The 13,988-nt window shown below is 33.3% G+C and overlaps 3 protein-coding genes across 3 annotated transcripts; 2 read left to right on the forward strand and 1 right to left on the reverse strand.

Annotated features, from left to right (window-relative positions):
- The first annotated feature begins 239 nt into the window (after positions 1 to 239).
- On the forward strand, positions 240 to 5,467 carry LOC132725573 (uncharacterized). Its single transcript, XM_060710709.1, has 4 exons — positions 240 to 352; positions 3,785 to 4,029; positions 4,161 to 4,317; positions 4,667 to 5,467. Exons 1-4 carry the CDS (start codon positions 280 to 282, stop codon positions 5,029 to 5,031), a joined length of 840 nt encoding a protein of 279 aa, XP_060566692.1. The 5' UTR covers positions 240 to 279; the 3' UTR covers positions 5,032 to 5,467.
- A 1,010-nt stretch (positions 5,468 to 6,477) lies between these two features.
- Positions 6,478 to 7,358, forward strand: LOC132725577 (uncharacterized). The gene is made up of 2 exons (XM_060710713.1): positions 6,478 to 6,766; positions 6,968 to 7,358. Exons 1-2 carry the CDS (start codon positions 6,632 to 6,634, stop codon positions 7,295 to 7,297), a joined length of 465 nt encoding a protein of 154 aa, XP_060566696.1. The 5' UTR covers positions 6,478 to 6,631; the 3' UTR covers positions 7,298 to 7,358.
- Positions 7,359 to 8,220: 862 nt separating this feature from the next.
- Positions 8,221 to 9,423, reverse strand: LOC132725569 (histone-lysine N-methyltransferase SETMAR-like). Its single transcript, XM_060710704.1, has 2 exons — positions 8,864 to 9,423; positions 8,221 to 8,584 (listed from the first exon to the last, which is right to left on the reverse strand). Exons 1-2 carry the CDS (start codon positions 9,421 to 9,423, stop codon positions 8,221 to 8,223), a joined length of 924 nt encoding a protein of 307 aa, XP_060566687.1.
- Between the last annotated feature and the right edge of the window lie 4,565 nt (positions 9,424 to 13,988).

A 13,988-nucleotide genomic window follows, 5' to 3' on the forward strand; every position in this document is an offset into this window, starting at 1 on the left:
ATTGTTTCTGTGTATCTGTCTTAGTTGCATTCACTTTTGCGAGAGCAGAGGTACAGTGCGAATGACCTTAGGAAGGTTTTCATGATCAATAAGAACGAAAAATTCTGCATCGTCCTTGAATCGAACCCGTGTCGCCCGATTCTCTGCCCAACGCTCTTGAGCTAACTGGGATATTTTGAACTATATAGTGAAAAATAAATAAATGAAAAAATAAATTATGATTAAATATATTTACAGACGAACTGTTACATAAAAGACGAACTGTTACATAAAGATACAATGGCGATGAACCAGTTTAACTACGTTATCATCACAATCATATTTGCTGTGAGTGTCGTTGCAGCGAGCAAAGGTAATTCTCAAGTTTTTCTTACTATCATGACGAATTATTGAAACTTAAAAACCTCTTCTTTTTGCAAATTCTAGAATTTCATTTCAAATTTCTCAAGTAATTTGATAAAAAGCTACAAACTTCAACTATTAGGTGCATGGTTTAGGGAAGAAAGACAAAATTATTAACTTGCATTTATAACTTTTTATTGCACAAAGTTAATATATCTTGATGAGTTGTATACAAAAAAACAGTTGTCAATTAATTATTTCTTAACATACATTTAAATGCACACGCATTCTAGGTGGAACAGTAAATGTTCTTTTGTCTTTTTTTGTATCTTGTATAAGAATACATCTGAAGTATGTTTCGGAAAATATATGATTAAACATATGACTCACATTCAACAACAATTTAAGAATGCCTACTGATGTACAATTAAAAACAAATCCAAATTAATGTCAACAGACATTTTAAACTTGCAGTTTCTACAACCACAATAATAAGAACATTTATATTAATAAGGTACTGTATGAATTTATTTTATACTCGTCATATTGGAATAAACTTAGTCAACAATTCCAAGCATTCAATAACAATTTGTTTAAACGTTTAGTATCTTACCGTAGGTAAGACATTTACACCGTATCAGTTCTGTGTACCCTTCCTATTGTGTTCACGGTTCTTTTCGTTAACTTAAAAGACTGGCAAGATGCAATTACTCAAAAGATGTTTGTTCGGCTGCAAAGCAGTCGAGTCTTTTATGTCTGATTTTGAATTAGACGCATGATTTACTGCGGAATGACACGATTTATTTTGCGGGTCGTCAATTAAAAAAAACAAGTACATAAACACATTCACATACACCAGCTTCACAATTCATGACTTATTTTTATATTCTGGCTTTGTTTCAAAACATCTTAATTTATATATTTTTCAAATACAATGTTTTCTTATCTCCGTATAAAAGTAATGGACTTGCAACTATCTTATTGGAGAGAAGTGCAGTGCTTAAAAACTGGTACTCTGCCCTTCTTATTTTTTGATTTATTGCCCTTTGTTAATTTTCATATTTCATTTTTGTCCGGGTCATTTCTCCTAAACTGTAAGAGCTATGGACATGAAACTTCAAGGATGATAGATCTCATTGAACCGATACTCCATGATTTTTAGTTAATTTTCTGTGTTTATTTTCTTACTTTATTTTTCCCCGGCCATTTCATCTAAACTATAAAAGCTATGAACTTGAAACTTCATAGCTTGATAGATCTGATTGGGAAAAAGTGCAATACACAAGTACCGGTACTCTGTACTACATGATTTTATCGTTATTGCCATTTGCTAATTATAATACTTTATTTTTGTCCAGGTCAATAATCCTACACTTTAAAAGCTATTGATTTGAAACTTCATAGGATGATAGATCTCATTGAGGAGAAGTGCAGTGCACAAGAACTTGTACTCTGCACTTCATGATTTTTGGGGTTTTTGCCCTTTTTAATTTTCTTATTTAATAGGCTTGCCCAGAGCATAACTTGGTCACTTTAAGTTTGATTTACTCCAAATTTGGTCTGTAAGCTGTTTTCATTGACCTGAAGTTCAGCGCTTAAGAATTCACCATAGAGTCCTCCATTTGATCTGACAGTGTAAAACTTTTCCATGGTATTTTTATTTTTGATAATATAACAGTTTTATTAAACCTGATGTAACATTGTTCCCGACTCAGGGAAAGTTTAATATGAAGCACAAAATTGTGCTATTTTAAAAGATTAAGGCATGGATCTCAGGACTTTCAGTCCAAAATTATGATCAATGCTAGATCTGCAAATGCAACAATAAATTCATTAAAGAAATTAAATGAAACACGGAATTTTAAAATCTATCATGTTAAGCTTTGTGCAGGTGTTGTGCATGACATATCGTTTTATTATTGTTACTATTTGTGCCGAGTATTTTCAAAATCCCTTGAAGTATGAAGAAGATATAGATCGGACACAAAATATATCCTATAGCAAACTATGTTCACCTTTGATCTCTAAGTGTGACCTTCGAGGTAGGGACCCATGTTTTGCGCCTGACATATCTTCTTATTATTGTGATTATTTGTGCAAAGTATTTCTAAAATCCCTTGATCTATAAAAAAGTTATAGACTGGATATAAAAATATACCATATAACAGACTATGTTAATCTTTGACCTCCAAGTGTGACCTTGATCTTAGAGGTAGATGACCGGTTGTTGCGCATGACACATCGTCTTATCATAACAAACGTTTGTGCCAAGTTATTTCAAATTCCTTTGATAAATGACAAAGTTATGAATCGGACACGAAAGTGTGACGGAAAGACGGAAGTACTTACGAAATGGTACTTATGTGACTTTTCCTTTGATCTTTTTTAGCCATTTTTAGTCACACAATGCTTGAATAAAGACACACAAGTAAAAACGGAATGAAAAAGATCAAAGCAAATTTACTGTTATCCATTGTTCTCCAAGTCACTTAAGTACGTCTGGGTTTGTACGGACAGACGGACAGACGTAGCCTTTTTCTACATCCCCCCTTTTTTCTATGTCCCAGCAGGACATTAAAGCAAGGTCACGCGTATGCTGTTTTATTTTGGTTAGACTTGGTCTGATGTCTATAATGTTTTATATTCTGCGTTATTCCTGGCACATTGCGATATTGGCTGAAGCGTATCCGTTCTGTCACAGTATAAAACGAATACTACTAGTACGGACGTAATGGTATAATCGTATAATCGTGTTGTAACGCTTCCCCTTTCATTTCAACAACTCTGCAGATCTAAACAGACAATTCCTCCGCAGCCATTTTGTGCGTGCTTGAAACCCCCGCTTGTTTTAATTTAATAATCGACCGTATACCAATTATCACTATTTTCAAATATTGAAGTTAAGCATTATTTATCTTTAAAATGTTGACGGGATTTTCTTTTAATACCCGTGTCAAAAAATATTACAGTTCAAAAAATAATGTTTTTTAAATGTTACTGATGATATAGTAATTCATGAAACATATCAAACACTGATCTAAAACATATTTTAAATTGTCAATCGTAAATTTGATTTAAAGAAAATGCTTTGGAAAACATCGGGATTGAACATAAAGAAGAAAAATCATGATTAGGTAGAACTGGTTTGTTAAGTCGTTCATAGAAATGTAAACCTGGATATGTCCGGTGCAAACTACAGTCCACTTATCCTAGCCCAGGCTTAAGCAGAAGCACGTTTGCCTATGGTGTGTGCACATTTTAGAATAATGGTCAGCTCGGTTAAGAATGTTATCAAATTGTAGTAAAGAACGAAATTAGGTATCATGTTGAATCAATTACTAATTGTAATAAAAAGGCACAATTTAATATTTAAATAGACATCTTTACTGCAATAATGCTATGAAATATTTAAGAAAATACAATACATATATCTTCCTTAAAGAGTCTGGACAAGAGAAGAGATTACAAATTCCTGACGGTGCAAGATACAGACCGTTGTCCATTTGTAGACCTTACGTACCGTTCCTTTCGACGTTACAGTGCTGTGAACATGGATTCACTCATGTCGATTTAACAAACAATGCTCCTTCTAATGGAATCAATACCGCAGCAGGTGTTCAAATCCTTCAACAGCCAACATCACAAACAGGCAAAATTGGTGATTGTAAAAAAAGAGCACTTCTTAAGGTAAATATGTAAATACGGAACACTATAGTAATAGAAACGTTAAAAATCTTTTCCATTATTCCTCGTAGCGATGTATTTTAGTCAGATTTGACGCATATGGTAAAACTATGACAATTTTACTTAAATCACAGATAAACTTTGAGACGTTTACAAAGGAACCATGTGACTACTGCTTAAGAAGACCATTATGTGGTAGACGTATGTTGAAAATAGATCTGACACTTAGTTCTGGTACACGATCAGGTTGGGGGTTTAATATAGGAGACAGCAGAACAAACGATGGGTACAGTAAGTAGATTTAATTAATAAAACATTAAACATGTATGGCATTTCAATTCGATTCAAGTCGCCATTTTGTTATTATAAGCATAAATGTTCTGCATGAGAAGACTTTATTGATCCAACATTATTTGACAAATATATCTCGGCTATGAGTATGAATGAGGTATCATCACTATTTTGAAAGTTAACTATCCTTTAACATAATAGAAATGTTATTTTATTTGTATGCATAATTGAAATTTGAGATTGTCGTTTCTATACTCTAACGTTTATGTTACCCTTTCAAATGTAATCGTTAAAGTTACATCCAATTCATTGTAATTATTTATTCACCTGTGTTTTGTAAAACTTTAAGGGGGTGATTACAACACACAGATAAATGATGCAGAGGCTGAAGGCGTTTTTTCTGCAGTTCGACTTTATCACAACGATAAATGCAATTCGGTAGGTGCATTCAAAACTTTTCAGAACGCTATGGGACAAAATGTCAATCACATGACCATTTATGTCAGCAACCAATACATTCGAATCATGAACGACCAAGGATTTGATGAATATGTATGTGACAACTGCCTGTATGCTCTGAATGGTCAAGCAGACAGACAAGGAATCAATGAGGACATATACATTGGATTGAATCGTGTGATTACAGGTCGATCTGACAGAGACGGACAAGGTGTTTGTTCGGCGACGCTGACATGGATTTGTCCTCGATGGTAGATGGCGGATTATATACATAAAGTTTGATACAGAGAAATCATTTGAAAGGACGTGCTTAAACTTTACTTACTAATGTAACATTTACTTACTTGATACAGTTCTAACACTTTTCATCTAGACGCATTTTACTGCATTTTGCTCAGTTTCTTATTTCTTGTTACTTGTAGTATTTACAATTGTAAGAGTAAGATAAGAAATGAAATTACATTATCTTGATGCAGAAATTCTTGAACTCTTTTATTGCCGAAGATTTACTTACAAAAGAATGACAATACCGGGGATTGAAATAATTCTTAAGGTTTAATTAATATTAGAAGAGAACTTGTTTCCACAATTTCTTTTGTAATATCATTTCCATAAAAACATTAATTACATTCGCATTATACGAGTACAGTTATGTTTGTTTTCTAACCACGCATTACCATAATAAATATTTAATAGTATAACATATATGCGTAATTCATTTTACCAAAACAATTACGGAAGTAATATTTTCATATTGCACATGGCACAGAAATGACCAAAAATTGCGTTTGGCATAATAAAACTTTAGGTCAACTGTAGAAAATTTGGCCAGTTTACGGAGTATGAAAATAAGACTGTTAGAAAAACTGTATAGTTGGGGTCCGTTGTGAAATGTTGTGTATGCTCCGTGATTTTTCGGAACCAAATATCGATCACTGTCAGATGACAAGGTAAACATTACAAATTCGCTATCTGATAGTAATCGAAACAAATACGAATATAAATACATGTAAATACAATTAAAATAAAGATTTCTCGGGGGAAAAAACCTGGATAATACGGAAAACACCTTGTTTATTAAAATGTTCTCAATGTTTTCTTAAGATTTATAAACGCTTAAAAATCTGGAATTGGAAGCATTGAGTGTTAAGTTCAGCAGCCGACACAAAACGCGAGGTACGTTGAAATTTGATTACGAACCAAAGTATTTATAAAAACATAACAATTGTCAAAAATTACCGGAAATTTATTTTAAATCTGACACAAAATCAAACTAAAATTGCCCGTCATTTTAAACGTTTTAAACGAATATTTTCATAATGTGATGTTATTTGAACGTCATTTGTCGTTTATGCGAGTTATCAATTGTACCAATGTTTAGTGCAAGAATTGATTCATATCAGGATTGAGCCGATTTTAGACAAATACTGTACACTTCATTTAATAACATTTTTAAAGTAATACCCGTTGTAACAATGTCATTTACAGACAAAAATAATGAGAAAATAGATAAAGAAGACGATGAAATATTCACAAATTGCAGCCTCAGGTACATTCCTGTTGAATTTTCCGAAATCAAGTTGTCAACACTATCCATTATGAATGTTTATCTCGTTCGAGTTTTGCACGTGTACCCTGTCCTGTTTGGTGTTCTGCTGGGTTGCTTTCTGGTAGTCCTGTGTTGTGCCACTCTTCCTTGTTGATCTTTATTTTCTATATCTGGGACATGTTTTTCCCTTGCACTGAAATAATTATCTTATCATGTTTGATATCAGAAAGAATGGTAAGTCTAAAATGTAAAATTCAGATAACATTGTAGAGGATTTGACATTTGTCTTGACATTCATGATAAGATATGGAGAAAATGTTGAAATCGCTTATGACGTCATTAACGTTTGATTCATATGAACGGATTTATCAACAATATACGGTTCTATTTATGAAACAATTGAAAATTATTGCAACGGTTACGTTTGTTGTGCGGAAACATGTATGTATCATTTTAAGTTTTCTTTCGCAAAAATGGTATTTCATACTAATTTATACCCACGATTTTCTTTTTCTATTGTGAAACAACAGATGTTCTTTCATTATTATTCAATTTAGTGTTAACAACTTTACACTTTTTTTTATCTTTTTTGATTTTAAGCAAGTTTAAACAACATAGTGACAGCAAATTTATTATTTCCAGACTGGTAAGAACAGGAGCATGATTTGCTACCCACTTCACAGAAATAAAAGTTTCACTCTAATACTTCTTGTTGTCGTCAGTATTGCTTGTAGTGTTAATGGACAGCTTTGCCAGAAAGCCGTCGTTGCCGGGAGAGCAATCTGCAAGGACACAGCACCGTTCATTGACGGATTAGGACGATGTGCAAGGAGTGCTCCTTTAGAGTATGGAAAAAAAGGGTGTGGCTTTATTGGATCTGGTTGTCGATGTCAATCTAATCATGTTCTAAACATGGTAGCAACAAATTCAACTGCGATCTCCCAGTTGTCAGGTCTAATTGGACGGAAGTGACTACATCTTTGGATTGAAATGCAAACATATTAATACATGTGTATAAATGCATGACTCATCACTTTTGTTTTCATGATTTTTATTTAGCTTCGGGGGTCCACAAATGTGGAACCCCATTTATTTGAAAGTCATACATACAATCTTACAATTATGCATAATCATACAAATATATCAAGAAGAACAGTGTAAAACTAAAAGAAGGGAAACATGTGATATGATACAGTTTTAAAATTTTCACATTACATTTATAATATAATTTTGAAATGCGATTATATAAATATTCGTTAGGAGAACATTGTAATACGGCGGTTTATTAATTATATTATATGATATTTATAAACAGATGGTTTGGTGAGTTTTTACATTCATTTATATAATGTTATTTTCTCATCCTTGTCACCACAGTGCCCCCAGCTAGAAAACCTTAACGAAAAGTGTATACGAAAAGTAGATTAGGTCTTCCCGTGGATTATGGTTTAGAAAATGAGTAAAGATGTATAATATGAAAGTATTATGTTTAGTTGACATACTTAATTACATAGTAGGTAGAGTTATTAACACCATGGACAAGGATTATCTTAATTAAAATAATCCACAATTCCATGTCTTCTAACGGAATAGTTTATCGACATATTTATATTATCAGGGAATCTGTATATGTACGAGGTATAGTCAAAAAGTTCTCGGACTCTTACGATTACTTTGTTATTTTGTGTATGTTTTTATAATGACATATATCACATTACAATTTAGAGAAATCGCTGCATGAATATATAAGAGTCAATGATTTTCATAAATGTTACACATATTTAACACCCCGTTAAAGTTACACACTATGTCACGTACGGAGCACTTCGGCGACGTCGACGACGCTAACGACGTTCAGGTGACGTTTATATTCCATAAACAGCTTACCGTCACGTTCATGCTTTTTCAAAATAGTCCCCATTGTGTTCAATACACTTCCTGTGCCGCTGTACCCACTTCCGGTAAATGTCTGCATAACTTCTTATTGCGGACCTCACAGCATATTTGATCTCATCTTCTGTATCAAACCTCCGACCCCTCAAATCAGCTTTCAGTCTAGGGAAAACACAAAAGTCTAAGGGGGCGAGATCGGGGCTATAAGGGGGATGACGTAGCCGCTCATATCCTAAGAAGTCAATAATAAGGAGTGTCTTGTCTGCGCGGTGTGCTGGAGCATTATCTTGATGAAAAATTAAATTTTCGATGTTGCACCCTGCTCGCTTTTTCCTGATAGCGTTCGTTAGATCCCTCCGCACCAACCTGTTAATAACAAATTCATTTTATTTGAAACTACCACAAATGCGGCAAATTATAAAAATTTGTTTCTTTCACTTTTTGTTATATACTTTTCACCTTACATATAAATAAACATAGAAATTTAGTAAAAACATTTCATGCGACATAATTAATGCTTACCTTTTGATAGTACTCTTGGTTGACTGTCGCCGATCTTGGCACCGCATGTTGCAACAGCATACCCTGGCTATCCATGAGAAAATATACATAACTTTCTTCGCCGACTTGCAGGTTTTCACCTACTTGGGGGGAGGTGATGAAGGTCGCTTCCACACCATCGACTCTCGTTTACTGTCCGGGTCATAAAAGTTAACCCACGTCTCATCCGTAGTGATAATGCGCCTTAGGAATTGTTCGCCGTCTCTATCATATCGCCGTAAAAATTCTCGGGAAGCGTCTACACGGGTTGCTTTGCTTTCATCTGTAAGTAACCTAGGTACCCAGCGGGCGCATACCTTATTCATGTTGAAATCCTTCGTCACTATCTTATGAACAGTTCCATGACAAAGCCCGACGGTGTCTGCGATATCATCAATCGACTTTCTCCGATCTTTGGCGATGACGTCCTTCACATCTTGAATTGAGCGCTGATCGTTATCCGGTCTTCCGCTTCGTGCACTATCGGTAATTTCCGTCTGAGCTTCCCTAAAACGCGTGTGCCATTCAAACACAGGTGTCCTAGAACAATTATGAACACCCTCCTTCTGATTCAAAAACTTCCAGGAATCAGTCGGAGTCATTCCAGACATCGCACAGAATTTTATTACTGCCCGCTGCTCCGTACGTTTTTCTGAGGTTGACATTTTTTCGTATAGAAATTTTCACGTGGCTTGAATAATCGTGCACAAAATGGCGATACGTCATCCGATCACGCTAAATATTTGCAGTTGTTTACTAGTAACGTTCAGCTGACGTCACGTACAAAAATCACGAAGTTCTGGCGCCAGAATTTTGAGACATTCATGAAAGGGTATTATTCACTTCTAGAAAAATCAAATTAATTCTGAAATGCTCCGCAAACGGGTTGCGGCGTGTTTCATGTGAAAAATAACTTCCAAATATTTACTAAATTGATTTTTTTCAAACATGTTGCTACTCAAATTAGTTAAAAATACCTTCATGGTAAATTTCATGACAATCGGACGTCAATAATCTTTTTAAACAGACCAGTCCGGGAACTTTTTGACTATACCTCGTATTAATAGTGTAGCTAAACAATGACCACATTTCCGTGCTTCTAAAAGTCATGTTTCATAAAGACGGATAACTACTAAAATTTACCTAACATATGTTAACAAATTTACTTCCCTTTATCAGAAGAACAAAATTGCTAAGTTTTTCTTCCTGGTTTAAAGTAATTTTTCAAAATACACAATTACATATTACATAAAAAAGATCTAAACAAATATAATCAAGAACTGTCTCCGCCTACTCTATCGTGGACATTGTCTTCATAATTTAGATTACTGTGTTGTATTACAAGATTTCTTTGTAAGTATGAATATTGAAATATTGAAAGTATGACTCTTGTACGTATCCGATGTTTTTCGTCTCCATTTCAAAACCACTTACTAATTGAAAAAGACAGATAAAACAATAAGTATTGAGTTACAACTCAAACACACATGTTTATCATTATTGTGATTTCATCCAGAGTATATGTTAAGAACCTATAAGATAGGAATTGTATGACAAAAAGAGTCATCGTGAAGAACTCAGTTATAAAACAACTACAACTACAGAAGGTCTATGAATAATTAAGTCTTTTGATTTCTTGTGAAATATGTCACTCCGTTTAAACTTGGAATTTGCTTTGCTAATCTGTGTAACGAATATTTACTTCTACCTACATTACATGCCGTTTTGCCATAAACCAATCGACAACTATACGTTATACAATCAAATTTTATGTTATAATACTTGATAATACACAACGTGATTTTTTGTGACCTTCGTCGTGAAAAAGATGGTCCAGTTTTATTATCTCTCGTAACTGTTATGATCAATATTTTATTATTATATTGGATAGTGTAGAAAACACTCATTCTAGTAAGAAACCCATACATAAAATGTTTCTTGCGAGACGATACTCATTTTTCTTTATCATATCGCACGAATACCTGATTGCTCAAACAATCGTTTTCTATTTCCGTATAAAATACTGTCTTCTTACCACAAAAATCTTGGTATGTGTTAATTTGAACGAGAGGGTGCCACATTTTATACAGTTAAAATGAAATATTCAAAACGTTATTACAAAAATAAAACGCGGATCCTCTTTTGTATTGTATTTCCCATGCAGATCAAAAACAAAAGGTGAAATACAAGTATGAAAGAGAAATCGATATTCGGTTGGATTGAGAATGTTCATGAGTGATAATGGAAATGGCAACATATTCCTCAATCTTAGCACGTAGTTAAGTTAAGCAGTATTCCAATCTGACTAAAGTTCAGATCTACCTATTTCTGTTATGTAGATCTGATTACGACCGTATATGTTTCGCCTTCTTTATAATTCGGATTTCCCGAGAAAGCTATTTTTAGCCGTGCAATGAAACCGGTTTTATATAGGCGTTAGAAAAAATATCAAAATAACTTTATCCGTGGAAGTTAAACAAATTGTTAATTTTTGTTAGAAAAAAATATTTGAAGTAATTTTTAACAAATTAACTTGAAATAATAAAGTTAATTTTTAATTGGCAATATTGTTTTGCCAGTTTACCTGTCGGCTATATGGGCAACGGCAAGTTTGTTCTCGAAATCGTGACAATTTCCTACTCAGTATTGGTTTTCACAGGGTTAAAATTAGAAACCGCATCGCTTTCAAAATTTTGAAAGCTCGCCGATGATTGGCTATGTGAAAGATCACCAGAAATAACTTCGTAATTGGTCACTGTTAGATCTAAAAGCGGAGCGTTATTTAGTGCTAATTTTAATCAGATTGAGCAGTATTCAATCTTCAATTCAAAGCCATTTATTTGACTTAGTGTCTACTTGTCATGAAAATGTACAGTAATTCTAAATTAATTTTTTATGTTTCATCTCCACTTCACTGGAACACACGGAAAGTCTTAGTATGGTACCTTTAATTAAGTCATTTACTCACGTGATATTTTTGCATAATATTAAGATCAATGCATTTCTTATTGTTTTTATAACTTAACCATGCTCAGTATATTTGAAAGATTTGAAAGAAACCCCCCCCCCCCCCGAAAAAAAGAGAGAAAAGATTAATAAATGAAATAAATAGATGAAAATACTTGAATACTTGCTACTAGTATATGCAATGACCTATCGTTGACACATATATACAATAGAGACAGTATAACAGCATGGACATTTTCGAATAAAAACGAATGTTATCAATGAGAAACAAAGACATGACATTTTTAGTTTTATAAATTGAGAGGATTCAATGACATTATCTGTCTAGTTTTAAGGTACACCTGAAGTATCCCTCTGTGTATATAATTTCGCCGTATATGAAACCTTGACCTTCAATAAGATAGCTAGTTAGCATGAAAACATCTAAAGCCACTGGAGATCCCACGGCAGTGAGGGACAAATAGTTTTTTTAGTCAGTTGGATCAACTACTTGCCAGTGTTATTTATTGTTAACCACAATTCTGACTATCTAACAGTCATAGGGTGTTTTCTGAAGAAAGGTCGCGATCAAATTATGCTATCTGTCAAGCTATCCTTTACAAGCACAGCTTGGTTGTTATTCTATCCTTTCTCAGCGAACTCTCTATTCTAAGCTAAGGTCTCTGACAAACTAACCTTTCTAAGGTAAGATTTGTAAGCTAATAGTGTCGTCAAACTATCCTTTCTAAGGTAAGATTTGTAAGCTAAAAGTGTCGTCAAACCATCCTTTCTAAGCAAAAGTCGTTGTCAAACTATCCTTTCCAAGCAAAGGTCGCTGTCAAACTATCCTTTCTAAGCAAATGACGCTGTCCAAGCAAATGACGCTGTCAAATTATCCTTTCCTAACAAAGATAAATTTACAGACTATATACATTTTACGTAAATACAGGATATAAGTGTCCAAGTATACTGTAAGAACGCAGTGTTTATGTCCTAGATAACAGACAGTTAAACACCTGGAAAGGCTATGTTAAACAATTATTTAAAATAAATACGTTTCTAAAATTATCTACCATTTGTACTCTAATGAGACCTAACCAAGTAAAAGTACAAGAAAATTTGTTTTCAAGGAAAACCATTAAACATCTATTTTGATTTAACACATGCAGCGCACGTGTAAGTTGTACTTTTCATAAACAGCAATCCTTCAACTTGTTATTGTAATGAACAAGTTAATTATTTTATATAAAACACTTCGGTTAGAAATGGCATATATATAAGAATCAAAGTACAGCATTATAGATGGGGTGGCTATGTAAGAAAGACCGGTGGAGACATTTCAACTTCATAAATTGCCGATTTCATCTTCATGAATTGCCGATTTCAACTTCACGAATTCACGATTTCAACTTCATGAAGTTTAAATTGTGAATTCGTGAAGTTGAAATCGTGAATACATGAAGTTGAAATGGAGAATTCGTGACGTTGAAATGGCCCTAACGGTCTTTCGTAGCAATGTGTTACTTTATGCTTAACTAACACCTTAAGTAATGTTAGTATGTCTTTTGGAAAAAAAAACTTTCATTTTTACAAACAGGAAAAACAATGTTTACTAAAGTGAAATGGAATGTGGAGAAATCGTTTGAAATATATGTATGATTTCTACATGACATTTATTATAATATTTTGAAAATGTACCAGTTTAGACAATAATTGTCTAAATAATTAAATGCGCAAATAACAAATAACAGCGCAAATTTAACAAAAGAAGTTTTCATTTTGGTTGCGTTGGAAAAAAGGAATATGTACAATTCCTAAAATATGCAGTAGCCTCTGTGACATCATAAGATTTAATTTTTATTTAATAAATAAAGTATTTAGAAATGGAATTCCCGTTAGTTTGTGTACTGAAAATGTTCACAATCTCTTTATTGACGTTATAAACACATCATTCACGAATTTTGTGGGTAAAAACATTTTGCTGTGACAAAAAATCAAACATTATGGATAGATTCGCTTTTAATTAGAGTATTCGTTCTTAACATAAAATAGTATATAAACAGATGAAATATTATGACATTTTAATCATCATTTTATAACAGAAAAATAGATTGATTATCTTATACTTCAACTACAGGATTGGCAGAAACTCTTATAATTAAAATTTAGAATTCTTTGTTTTGAAACTATGTCAAAACTAGCAAAGATCATAGCTAAATAATGTCACATATAGCCAGTTCACTCGTCTATGAAAGTGGATAACGCATGGTCTCTCGCAATATAA

Source organism: Ruditapes philippinarum, unplaced genomic scaffold, assembly GCF_026571515.1.
Source record: "Ruditapes philippinarum isolate M1 unplaced genomic scaffold, ASM2657151v2 ctg1810_1_1_1_1, whole genome shotgun sequence".
Classification (NCBI taxonomy): Eukaryota; Metazoa; Mollusca; class Bivalvia; order Venerida; family Veneridae; genus Ruditapes; species Ruditapes philippinarum.

Coding starts and splice junctions, on each gene's coding strand:
- LOC132725573 (XM_060710709.1), top strand. CDS start 280: ATGGCGATGAACCAGTTTAACTACGTTATCATCACAATCATATTTGCT. Junction 4,030..4,160: donor AAAAAAGAGCACTTCTTAAG/GTAAATATGTAA, acceptor CTTAAATCACAG/ATAAACTTTGAGACGTTTAC. Junction 4,318..4,666: donor CAGAACAAACGATGGGTACA/GTAAGTAGATTT, acceptor TAAAACTTTAAG/GGGGTGATTACAACACACAG.
- LOC132725577 (XM_060710713.1), top strand. CDS start 6,632: ATGGAGAAAATGTTGAAATCGCTTATGACGTCATTAACGTTTGATTCA. Junction 6,767..6,967: donor CGTTTGTTGTGCGGAAACAT/GTATGTATCATT, acceptor TATTATTTCCAG/ACTGGTAAGAACAGGAGCAT.
- LOC132725569 (XM_060710704.1), bottom strand. CDS start 9,423: ATGTCAACCTCAGAAAAACGTACGGAGCAGCGGGCAGTAATAAAATTC. Junction 8,585..8,863: donor CCTTCATCACCTCCCCCCAA/GTAGGTGAAAAC, acceptor TGTTATTAACAG/GTTGGTGCGGAGGGATCTAA.